Raw genomic sequence first — 13,099 nt, 5'->3', positions numbered from 1 at the left:
GAAGGCTGAGGCCTCCATATACAAAGTGGAGAAACCGCCTGATTGTGGACCTGACTCATGCGTTGTTGGTGATGTCATCCCAACGATCTGCGAAGGCTGCCAGACGCCTCCCCCTATTGGGAGATTCTCCAGGTAGTCACTTCTGCCTCTTAAAGGAACGATTGGAATTGTCCCCGAAAGGCTTTCTGGGCTGGAATCTTTGGTTCTTCCTGCCTGAACTATTGGAAAAGGAGGGGGGCTGTCTAAATGGGGCCTGTCGTTGGGGACGGGAATTGGAAGCACTCCCATCCTGACAACAAAAGGTCTGCCTGAGATAAAAGGATTGGTTCCGACCTTCCTGCTTTTTAGTGGCTTGTTGCAGAACCTTCCTCTTATCCTTGGACTCTACCAGAAGGGGTTCTAATGGAGGACCAAAGAGAAGGGATGAAAATAGGGAGAGGAGATAAGTCGCCACTTGGCCCATGCTTCTGCCTGCCACTGTTTTAGCCAGAGAAGCCAGCGAGTGGAGATGGAATATACAATGGCTTTGGACACAAAATGGACCACATCCAAGGAGGCATCTGCTGTGTATTCTAGGGCCACCTTAATTTTGTTAATGTCCCTGCAAGCCCTAGAATCCCTGGCTGTAAGGCAAGCTTGAAGTTGTCTCCGCCACAAGAGAGCAGAGCAACTAAAGGAGGACGCGGAGGTGCCCGCTCTAACGGCCCAAACTGAGGCCTGGTGACCTTTGACCAGAGTTTGTTCTATTCTCTTGTCTTCAGGTCACAGAGCTTCCTCCAGAGCTGCTGAGGCCACGTTGGGAGAGGAAAGGGCAATTATAGGCAAATCAATAGAAGGTACCTCCAAGGCCTTGGCGAGGTCAAGAGCAACATTATACAGGCACTTGTCCGAGGTATTGGGGAGGATTCCAGTACCTGGAGAAGCCCATTGATTCTGGACATCTATGAAGAACCGTGGTGATGGGATCACCTCCTTTTCCACTGTAGGCTGGATGAAGAGTGGATCAGTGGTGTCAGTCTTGTCTGCTTCTGAACTCTGAATCGCCTTAGGAGAAAGAATGCCTGTGATCTTCTTGGTCTTAAAAAGGAGAGAGCGAAAAACAGCAGGTTTAAATAAACTGACAAAGGGAGGCGGATCGGGAAGAAGACCCTCATCCTCCAAAAGATCTGAGTCTCTTGCAAGGCATTCCTCTTCCCCGAAGACCGACGGTTGATTGGAAGTGCTGGGTAGCTCGTGAGACAAAGAAGCCGAGAGATCACCACCCCTGCACCTGGAACTAGAGGAAGAAGCAGACCTGCGAGAAGCAGAAAGATTAGAAGACCTGTGTTTAAGGCCGGCTGCAATATCACGTTCTCTGGCCTCAGAGATCATATCAGCTATGCTGGTAAGAACGGCGTCAGCGGGGAGTGGGAGAAATATCTTCCTGGTAGAGGGGATCCTTATCAGGAGTGAAGGTCCTGCCACAATCCGAATCATCCCCACTGTTGGCCAAAGCATCTGTGCCCCTAGCATCCTCGGGCTGCAGGATTGATGCAGCAGGGGAGAGGTCATCCTCCGAATCCGAAGATAAGTCAGGAGGGGGACTGGAATGAATAGGCCTGGAATATGCGAGGCTCAGCGTGCTTGGTTTTGGATCTGGCTTTCTTAGCGGGGGTCTGAGGGGCCCTTTCATCCTCCCAAGGGGATAAATCCTCTACGCCCCCCTGATTAGGCCTTGGGTCCTTGGAAGGGGGCTCGATGTTATCAACCGGAGCAGGCCTGCACCTGCAGACATGAGGAGCAGGGGGTTCGGTGGTAGGGGCAGGAGCCAAGGAAGTTGGAGGCAGTTGAGGCTCCAGACGAGGGGAGAAGGCCATAGCCAGTACTCACGATTCCTTGAATGCTCAAAATGGCCACCAGATGACTTTCGCGCCCAAACCAAATGGCCGCTGAGGCTACATAGCCTATGGGCCGGCACCACGGGGTAGCCAAGGCCGCGTGGTGAGCGTGGGCGGTATAGCCCCTGTGGCAAGGCTGTGGAGCCAAGGGCGAAGTCGCGGATGTGTAGCGGTCGCTGGAGTGATGAAAAGGCAGTGGTGAAGTGTGGAGGCTGCAGTGGCGTTCCTCAGTGGCATGTGGCTCTTTGCAGCTTTTGAGGCTCCTGGAGGCGGCAACTGCAGCTAGCGGTGCAGGCGGCAAGGCAGAGGCCGGGAATTCCCCTGCTGAGGTGAGCAGAGACTCCCATGTCTATTTCAGCTAGCACTGCTGAAATAGGAAGCCTCAGAAGCCCGGAGGCAATTCAAAGGCAAGCTCTGATGAGGCACGGCAAACACTCTCCAGCCCCCAGAGAATATTGAGAGTCCTAACAGGAGCCCAATCCAGAGACCAATTTAGAAAGGTAATTTTCTTTCTTTGTTTGAGTGAAATCCAATTAAATCCAATTATTCAATTATCAAGTATTAGTTGAGGAGAAAGCGATTAGCACAGCCAGTTCCAATAGAACTGAGTCTAAAAAAGCGGGAGCCTGCTCCTCAGAGGCGATGACATCACTTTGGTAGACTCAGTTCTATTGGTTACTGACTGAGTTAACCCATGCATGACTGCTGTCTCCACCAACTTTGAAGAATGGAAACCCTAAATCAATTTTCCTTATTATATTTTAAGATGCTCCTTTATGCAATTAATTATTATTCACAATATTAACAAAATATATTAAGCAAAGAGGGTGAGTGGTAGCCTAATATAGAGATGAACTGCCTCTCAGCAACCAAGAAATTGGTTCTGTAAGCATATCTTTTTTCTTTTATTACAACTATGCACTAATGGCTTATTGTAATAGTAGTAGAATACTTGGTAATTACCATAATTTCCCCAAAATAAGACCCATCCTGAAAATAAGCCCTAGCCTGTTTTTTGTGGTGGGCCTAATATAAGCCCTAACCCCCCCCAAAACAGGGAGGGATGGGCGTGGCCAACACAAGAGGCAGCAAGTACATGTGGACTGACAGTCTGCTGTAGCAGCTGCAGCCTGCCAGCTTAATTAATTAATTAATTAAGTGATTAGCTCCATTTCAAAGCATCCCATTTGCAAGCAGACAAAGCTTCATCTCCCTCTAGGTGAAAAGTGTACAGTGGAGCCAGAGGCACAGGGGAAGGCAGGCGTGGGGGAGGCAGGCGACCCCAACACATTTAGCTCCATTTGAAAGCATCCCATTTGCAAGCAGATGAAGCTTCGAGTCTCTGTCATTTTTCTGTCCAATTGAAAAGTGTGTCTGCCCTGGGAAGACCTGTAAGCCGTTGTGGCCATAGCCAAGCAAATGGTGGGAGGAAGTGGGCAGGTGGTCACAAAATAAGACACCCTCCAAAATAAGCCCTAGTGCTTATTTTGGGGCCCAAAAGAAAACAAAACTCGGTCTTATTTTTGGGGAAACACGGTATGCATTGATTTTGGTATTTTGGTTTGTGTTATTTAGGAATTGTGCAAGTCTTGTGCACAGTTCACCTAAACACATTCAAACTGTTTTGCAGAACCATTTCAAACCATAAACATCAGACATGTAAATATATATATATTTTAAAAATGAAACTCAAATCAGTTTTACTTCATATTACTTCCAGGAACTTACTTCTTCCTCTACCTGCAAGAGACATTTTAAAATCTTTATTCACATTCTTTCTCTAGGAAAAGAAAGATAAATTTTGTTTGTGGCTGAAAACACACACTATTATTTTTTAAACATTTGCTTGCCAGCTCACTGTATACAAAAGTCTAGTTTGGCACTGCTATGATGAGAGCATCAAATTTTTCACCCAGTATCATTTGTAGGAAAGGAGCATTATGTGGGCTCTTACCATCTTGATAGTTGTGAGCACCATCTGGCAATGCAAGAAAAGGTAGGTATTTCCATTCCTCTGGCAAAGTGTTACTATCATGACTTTCTTCAGGAATTAGAGAAGGATAGGAGAACTCAATCTGAAAGGAGACATATATTACATGAGTTTAAATGCAAGAATACAAGAGAACCTCACCAAATCCATATTCAGTCATCAGGTATCCAAATATATAACTGTTAAGTAATTCTACTGTTACCTCAGGCAAGAGGTGTAGAGAATTCCAAGCAGCACATGAAATTTAATTCAGATTAAAAAAGGGTGAATTCTATTCCACATTGAGCATGATTAAACAGATCAGCAGGTTAATAACACCAATCAGCCTGGATTATAAATATTTTTGATAGATTAAAGCAGTGGAAGAGCTGGGACTTGTGTTGAAACTAAGTGAAGAAGCTATTTGATCTACTAGATACTTTGAATTATTGGATTATTGAATACTGGGGGATTTGGTGGGCCTCCTGGATTATAAATTATAAATAATGACTGATAGAAGATAAAGAAATGAAGCTCCGATGGTGACATCATCATGGAGTGGTGGGAGGGAACAGGCTCCATTCCTGAAGCCCAAACTTTCCTGGCAGAAAGCTTCTAAAAACACAGGCAATCTCAGAGGGATTGACAGAAGAGAGGGGAAGCTCCAAAGATCTCAGGGGTGAAAGGTGATTCCCCCTAAGGGATAGGAGAAACTCCTTGACTCTGGCAGGAAAGAAACCAGCCATTTCAGCTGGTTCAAAACGGTGACAGCCACAAAGCAGGAAGAGAAAATTGGAAACAATAAGATGATATCGGTGTGAGAAGGAATCCCAGAGCTGGTAAAGTTAGATTGGTGGTGCTATGATATCGAGACTTCAAAGCGAGAGGAAGGATTTCTGCTGAAACAACAGCAGTGACTAGGAGAGAGAAGGAGCAAGCAACAGTTATGTTTATACAGTGACAACGCAAGGAGACGAGAAGTGAAAAAAGAAGAAACTCCAGATAGAGGTACTCTGAGGCTGAGGCTGATCAGATGGGGAATTCTACTGGATTGGTGACTATAAATTCTGTTTTTTGACAATATTATAGGCTTTTGGGGAGAAGAAGCTGAAAAGTAGATGACAAGAATAGACTGCATATTGAATACAGAAATGGTGGATATATACATTTCACAACGGATTAGAAGTGGAATACAATAGGACTGAGGACTAAAAATTCTTGACGTGGATAACGCTATATCACTAATATCCAATGTTCCCTCTAATTTTTTTTCAGGGTGAGCGGAAAAGTATAGTGTTTGAGCGGCACAGTTTCATGCCTGAGCACCTAAGAGAGCAACAGTTTGAACTTCTGTCTCGTCTGCTGGACATTTGCGCAACATTCCAAGCGCCAAGCACCAATTGTGAGCGAGGTTTCAGCCTGATGAATGCCAGGCATGAAAATGTGCTACTCAAACACTATACTTTTCCGCTCACCCTGAAAAAAAAAAGACTTCTGCTCAGCTTTTAGATCATTAGACTGGCTAGAGAGAGACATGGCACCAACAGGTCCTGGGTCCTGGCATTTTGCAGGCAACCTGTCCTCTCACATTCCTTTGGAATGCAACCCATCACATTTGAATTAGATTTTGCCAATTATCCTATTAAAAGATAATCCTATTATTCTAAAATATGACTAACTCGATATTAAAAATGTAAATATTTAATGCTGATAAATAATAGCAGTAATTGTTATTTAGTATGATTAAAATCAGTATTGATATATCAATATATCTATCAAAATTGACAATAAACACTAAAATAACAATACAAATATATAATGTGGAATATAAATGTAATAAATATAATATATAAATACAACATAAATGTAATAAAATAATTTATCATGAAACTCTCCCCCTTTAAAGTAATAAGATCAATTAAACAGTCTAGCAAGTTTGGACAATATGCTATATGTTATGTTACTTAAGAATATATATGCCTCAGAATCAGATACAACATCCACATCATTTCCAACTGAGTCAATAAAATGATATGCCATGCCAAAACTATTTTAAATAAAGATATGAAATTAATCAAGTCTTGCATTTATTTTTCAAAATGAATGTAGATTTTTTTTTTATTATTTAAGTTTTGTACCCTATCTTTTCTAACTAATGTTAACTTTAAAAAGATGTTACATCAGACTACAATACAAGTAATTAAATGAAGACTAAAATAAGTGTTTTGGCATATTGAGCTTTTTATATTTCTTTCTAATATTGCTTCCTTAGTTGAGAACTTGCTCCTCAGCTTACTTACGCATTAACTGTTTGTTGCTTTTATGGCTTATTCATTCACTGCTCCATCTTCAGTTTTTTTCACAGGGGGCAGGGCTTCCTTCCTTCCTTCCTTCCACTCCTTTGGCCACCAATTTTGATCCAACTCTCTCTCTCTCTCTCTCTCTCTCACACACACACACACACACACACACACACACACACACACAGACACGTGTTCTTTGGGGGGGGTTGAATTACTCCGCCTCACTGCGCAAAGTCGGCTCAGCATGTGTTCGGCCCCTGCTTACGCTGAATCAAATCTGCAGCCGGCGGGACCATTTCAAAGCCACCAGTCCTGTTGCTCCTTCTCCTTCACCGGCAAAGCAACGGCGGTGGTGCCTCCCCCTCCGCTCGGAGCACCTCAGCTGGGCTCTGGGTTATCCCTGCCATCGCCTCCACCTCCGCCGCTTTCCTACTAGCTCCCGCGGCCTCAAAAGCACGGCAGAGGAGGAAGGGGGAGGGATAACGCGGGGGCCAGCTCAGGTGCTCCGCGTGGAGAGAGAGGCACCACTGCCACGGGCGGCTCATCAAAACAAGTCTGGGGAGGTCCTTTGCAGGCGGCCAGTTCTAGCTGCCTGCAAAGGACTTCCCCACGTTTGCTTTGGTAGAAAGCGGCAGTTAGAAATCTCTGCGCGGAGGTTTCTAGTGATGTGCGCGGCCGCGCAGGCGCGCACCTTAGAGGGAACAGTGCTAATATAATTGTAGGATTGTTGCTTAAAGAACATAGGAGTGTGGAAGTCTTAAAGGGGAATTGATCAGTTAAATCATTGCATGTTAATTTTGAAAAATCTTGTGCGTGTGGGGAAAATGACGAGCACAACAACTATTACTAGGACAAACAAGAAAACTGCCCCAAACCCAGCATCCACTATCTTGTCACTTTCACACCAGCGCTCAAAAGAGAGCATGATGGGAATGGACAAAGAATGTTCGGCGTCAAACTTCCAGAGTATGCCAGCTATGCTTTTAATGATAGAAGAACCAATAACCAAACCACAGGAAGCAATAGCAAATAACCATGAAGAAAGAAACCAAGAAGAAATTAAATAAGAGATGGGAGAAATGAAAGGAGATATAAGAAGACTGAATGACAGAATAGGAAACATCCAGCAGACTATTGTTAAAAATGAGCTGAGATTAAAAACAGTAGAGACAAAATTGGAACAATTAGACAAAAAGATGAAAACAACAACTACAGGTATTACAGAGGGATAAACGAGATATGCGGAGACACATAGATGAGGCATATAGAGTGCACACAAATTATGCATGCACACACAGGTTACCGAAAGAAGTCCATCTGAGATTCATGAAAAGGGCAATAAGAGATGAAGTATATAAGAAAATGAGGGAGAAATCAACATATAAAGAAAAGGAAATACAAACACTGAAACAAATACCAAGAAGAGTGAGGAACAGTACCAGTTCTTTGAAGAGTTCTTTGAACACCACTTTGAAATTGAGGAAGAGCAAGAGAGCAGAGAAGAAGCTGAAAATAGGAGCCAAGAGGAATACTAAACAGAGTAGAACGAGAAGGAAAAAGGAAACAGGAAAAAGAATGAATAGAATGAGAAGGTGCAAGAGGGAAAATACAGAGACAGACAAGGAACACAAGGAAAAAAGTTGGAGGAGGAAATTAAGATGGTCTTCATAAACATAAATGGATTAAACTCTCCAGTGAAAAGAACCAAAATATTTACAAAATTACAAAGATTGGATTTGGATATTGTATGTTTACAGGATGTACATATCAAGAAACAGTATAGCAAATTATTAGAAAATCCAAAGTTAGGGAAATTGTATGCATCATTAATACAAGAGGAATAGTAATATACATCAAGAAAAGATTAAAATTGAAAGAAATATATACAGAGGAGGAGGGAAGAATCTTAATGATTGAGATTAAAACAGAGATTAAAACAGAACAAAAACCAATACTTCTTATTACAATATATGCACCAAACAACCAAAATGAATTCTACAGAAAAGTACACAATAAAATACTGGAATTAGAATATGAAAATATATGTTTAACTGGAGATTTCAATGCTATTGTGGATATTAAAAAAGACTATAAAACAGTAAAAAGAATAAGACAAAGAAGAGAAATTCATTTGTTGAAATGACACAAGAACTGAGTCTACAAGAAGCTTGGAGAGAGATAAACAAGGAAAAGAAACAATACACATTCTATTCAAACCCTCATAATTCATGGTCTAGGATTGATATGGCATGGATGACCCCAGGACTGATTAAAGAGATCGAAGAGAGAGAAATAATGAGCAACATTTGGGAAGATCATAACCCTATAAAATAATTTGGAAGGGTCAGAGGGAAAAAAGGAGATGGACAATGAACCAAGAAATTCCGAAGGAAAAAGAATATACACAAATGATTGAAAAGGAAATGAAACTTTAAAAAAGATAAATACAAAAGCTGTGGGATACCACAAAAGCATATATATGCGGGTTGACCATAGCTTATACGATAAAAAGAAAGTCAAAAAGGAAACAAAACTAAGAGATGTTGCAAGAAGAACTCAAAAGATTAGAATTAGATTTACTGCACAAACCCCAAAATAACAAGATCAAAGAAAAAAGAGACTTAATAAAACACAAATTGAATTTGACTATACAAAATGAAATGGCACACTCACAATGGTGAAGCAAAAAAATTTTGAGCATGCAAACAAGCTGGAGTTTGAGTTTGAGTTTCATTTTATTTATATGCCGCCCTATTCCCTGCGGGACTCAGGGCGGCGCACAAACCCAAGCGGGGGAAGGGAAAGACACAAAAACTGCAAAATACAGGGCATTTAAAAACAACCAACAGCCACACTATTCGAGAGGGGAAGGGAACTCATCAACACCAGGCCTGCCGACACAGACAGGTTTTAACGGCTTTTCGGAAGGCCTGGAGAGAGGTGAGGGTCCGAATCTCTGCGGGGAGTTCGTTCCAAAGGGCCGGAGCTGCCACAGAGAAGGCCCTCCCCCAGGTAGTAGCCAGATGACATTGGCTGGTAGATGGAACCCGGAGGAGGCCTGCTCTGTGTGATCTAATGGGTCTTTGGGAGGTAATTGGCAGCAGGCGGTCTCTCAAGTACCCAGGTCCAATACCATGAAGGGCTTTATAAGTGACGACTAGCACCTTGAATCGTCTCCGGAGACCAATCGGTAACCAGTGCAGCTCACGGAGGATAGATGTAACGTGGGTGTACCGAGATGCATCCACAATCGCTTGCGCGGCTGCATTCTGGACGAGCTGAAGTCTCCGAATGCTCTTCAAGGGCTGCCCCATGTAGAGCGCATTGCAGTAGTCCAGTCTTGCTGTCACGAGGGCATGAGTGACTGTTGCGAGTGCCTCCCGATTCAGGTAGGGACGCAATTGGTGCACCAGGCGAACCTGGGCAAATGCCCCCCTGGTCACAGCCTACAAATGATGTTCTAAGGTCAACTGTGGGTCCAGGAGGACTCCCAAATTGCGAACCCTATCTGAGGGACGTAAAATTTCACCCCCTAGCCTGAGTGATGGAATACTAGCCAAATTTTTGGGAGGGAAACACAAAAGCCACTCGGTCTTGTCTGGATTGAGCGCAAGCTTGTTAACCCCCATCCAGACCCTGACAGCCTCCAGGCACTGGCACATCATGTCAACCGCTTCACTGAGTTGGCACGGGGCGAACAGATACAACTGGGTATCGTCTGCGTACTGATGGTATTTTATCCCGTGCCGCCGAATGATCTCACCCAACGGCTTCATGTAGATGTTAAACAGGAGGGGGAATAGGACCGAACCCTGTGGGACCCCATATTTCAGGGGCCTAGGGGTCGACCTCTGCCCCCCAACCAACACCGACTGCGATCTATCCAAGAGGTAGGAGAACCACCGAAAAACGGTGCCTCCCACCCCCACCTCTCATAACCATCGCAGAAGGATACCATGGTCAATGGTATCGAAGGCAGCTGAGAGGTCAAGAAGCACTAGGATGGAGGGATGACCTCCATCCCTGGCTCTCCAGAGATCATCGGTCAGTGTGACCAAAGCGGTTTCCATGCTGAAGCCAGGCCTGAATCCGGACTGAAAGGGATCCAGATAATCGGCTTCATCCAAGGACCATCGGAGCTGAGAGGCTACCATTTTCTCAACAACCTTCCCAACAAAGGGGAGGTTGGAGACTGGATGGTAGTTATTCAAAATGGCTGGATCCAGAGATGGCTTCTTCAGGAGGGGTCTCACCACCGCTGTCTTCAATGCCGGCGGAAAGAAGCCCTCCCGAAGGGAGGCATTCACCATCGCCTGGATCCAGCTCCGCGTCACCTCCTTGCTGTTTGCGACCAGCCAGGAGGGGCATGGGTCCAGTACACACGTGGCGGCATTCACCGCTCCCATGGCCTTGTCCACTTCATCAGGAGCAACAAGTTGAAAGTCAGTCCAGAGATGTCGTTCAAGACCTTCCCCCGGTACCCCGGCTGGCTCTGCGCAATTGGAGTCCAGGTCCATCCAAAGCCGAGCAACTTTGTCCGCGAGGAACTGGACATACTCCTCCGTTCTACCTCGTAGGGGATTATCCGCAACCCTCCCATTTAGGAGGGAGTGGGTTACCCTAAACAAGGCGGCAGGGCGTGACTCAGCGGACGCTATCAGAGCGGCAATATAGGTGTTCTTAGCTGTCCGTATTGCCGAGAGGTATGCTCTGATGCAAGCTTTTAATAGTGCTCGGTCTGACTCGGATTTACTGGACCTCCAGCGGCGCTCTAGGCGTCTCTTTTGGCGCTTCATCTTCCGGAGGTCCTCGGTAAACCAAAGGGCCCTCCTGGATCCACTGCTGCGGATCGGCCGTAAAGGTGCTATCCAGTGGAGAGCCTCAGACACTGCTGAGTTCCAAGCAGCAACTAAGGTCTCCACCGGACTGCGGGCGAGAGTATCAGGCACAACACCAAGTGCCTTCTAGAAACCCTGAGGATCCATAAGACGCCTGGGGTGGAACCACCTAATCAGTTTCTCCTCCTTACAGCGGGGGATTGGTCTCCGAAAGTCGAGCCTCAGTAGGAAGTGGTCCGACCATGACAGGGGCAAGATCTCACTACCCTTCAAACCAAGATCACAGCTCCATGCTCTGAGAGAAATATGAGGTCGAGTGTGTGACCTGCTGAGTGAGTCAGGCCCTGGATTACTTGGGTCAAGCCCATGGCTGTCATGGAAGCCATGAACTCCTGCGCTCCATCAGAGTGTTCGCCGAGCGAAGGCAGATTGAAGTCCCCCAGTATCATAAGTCTGGGGAACTCAACTGGCAGCTCAGCTACTGACTCGAGGAGGGGAGGGCTGTCGTAACGCTGTTGGGAGGCAGGTACGTTAACAACAAGCCCACTTGACCCGCAAGGTCCATCTTCACCAGCAAGGACTCACACCCGACAAGCTCCGGAGCAGGGATCCTACGAGGAACTAAAGACTTTTGGATAACAATAGCCACTCCCCCGCCCCTTCTCTGGGATCACGGTTGATGAAGCACCTGAAAACCCTCTGGGCACATTTCAGTGAGGGGGACTCCTCCCTCCGGGCCCAGCCAGGTTTCAGTGATACATGCCAGGTCTACCCCCTCGTCTAAAATTAGGTCCTGGACGAGGGGAGCTTTGTGAACCACAGACCTGGCATTTAGGAACAACAACCTGAGACCAGGGTCCTGACTGTTCACGCCATCTGGCCTTGGAGTGGAACTAATAGGGCCGGAAGGAGGGATCCCTCTGACATAGGGAACCCTCCTTCCCCGGAAATGGCTCGCCCTGAAGTTCCCGCCATATCCACCCCTCCCCAATATGACCCCAATGTTCCGGCCCACTCCCGCATCTATGGTCCCTCCACCCACGTTGGCTGGCATATAAATTAAGAAAAGAAAAAGAGAAAAATTAATATCCTAATTGCAAGATGAGGAGGGCGTGACACACCATAGAAGAGAAGAAAAAAAGAACATAACACAACAATTTTTTCAAAACTTATACTGCCAAGAACAAATACCGGAAGACAAAGTTAAACAATATTTGGATAAGAGAATTTAACCAAAATTGCAGAGGAAAAGAGAGAGAGATTAAACGAACTAATAACTATGATGGAACTGTGGAGGCAAGGAGGAAGCAAAAGAATAATAAAACACCAGGACCAGATGGATTCCCTGTGGAGTTGTATAAAGTGATACAGAACCATTAGATATGTTAATGCTAGAAGTATTTAATGAGGCACTTGCAGAAGCAGAAATAAGAAGCAGAAATACCAAATTGGTGGACAGAAGCACTTATCACACTTATCCCAAAGGAAGATACAGATTCACAACAGATCAAAAATTACAGACCCATCTCATTGTTGAACACAGACTACAAAATATTCACAGCTATAATTTCGGAAAGAGTAAAAAAGGTCCTATTCACCCAGATCAAAACGAATTCCTACCAAGAAGACAAATAAAGTATAATATGAGAACTATTATAAACACATTAGATTATGAAGCCCAACTGGGAAAACAATCTGCATTAATCTTCTTGAATGCCCAACAAAGGCTTTCGATAATTTAAATTGGAGGTTTATTATTGTATAATTGTATAATTAGAGACTATGAATTTTGGGGAGAAATTCGTGAAGATGGTGAAAAAAATATACACAACCCAAACAGCTATACTAATAAGAAATTGTGATATAACTGAAACATTTAGGGGGTGAGACAAGGTTGTCCATTATCACCTTTATTATTTATCTTAACGTTTCAATGATGGAAGCATTACTCTATCTAAACATGTTAGATATAGATAAAATAAAGTGATACAAAGATTTACTAAATGAGCAGTGGGAATTGAAAACAAGACCAGAAGTAAAAGAACAAGGCATAGATATCAACTGGTGGTCATGCATGCAAATTCAGGCTTGATATAGGAAGGACAAAGAACA

At 44.5% G+C, this 13,099-nt stretch overlaps 1 protein-coding gene across 2 annotated transcripts in view; it reads right to left on the bottom strand.

Annotated features, from left to right (window-relative positions):
- Positions 1 to 13,099, bottom strand: part of AVL9 (AVL9 cell migration associated) — a 159,791-nt gene that overhangs the window by 107,960 nt on the left and 38,732 nt on the right. The window contains exons 2-3 of one of the 2 annotated variants that reach the window (XM_032235108.1): positions 3,832 to 3,952; positions 915 to 2,201 (exon numbers count right to left, since the gene is read on the bottom strand). In XM_032235108.1, coding sequence (XP_032090999.1) covers positions 915 to 1,551 — 637 coding nt within the window. In that variant the 5' untranslated portion in view covers positions 1,552 to 2,201; positions 3,832 to 3,952. The remainder of the gene's footprint in view (positions 1 to 914; positions 2,202 to 3,831; positions 3,953 to 13,099) is intronic. The other variant, XM_032235109.1, reaches the window with a different exon arrangement.

The sequence above is a fragment of the Thamnophis elegans genome, chromosome Z (genome assembly GCF_009769535.1).
Source record: "Thamnophis elegans isolate rThaEle1 chromosome Z, rThaEle1.pri, whole genome shotgun sequence".
NCBI lineage: Eukaryota > Metazoa > Chordata > Lepidosauria > Squamata > Colubridae > Thamnophis > Thamnophis elegans.
Note: the sequence above shows the minus strand (reverse complement) of the source record. Positions and strands in the feature narration are given on the sequence as shown.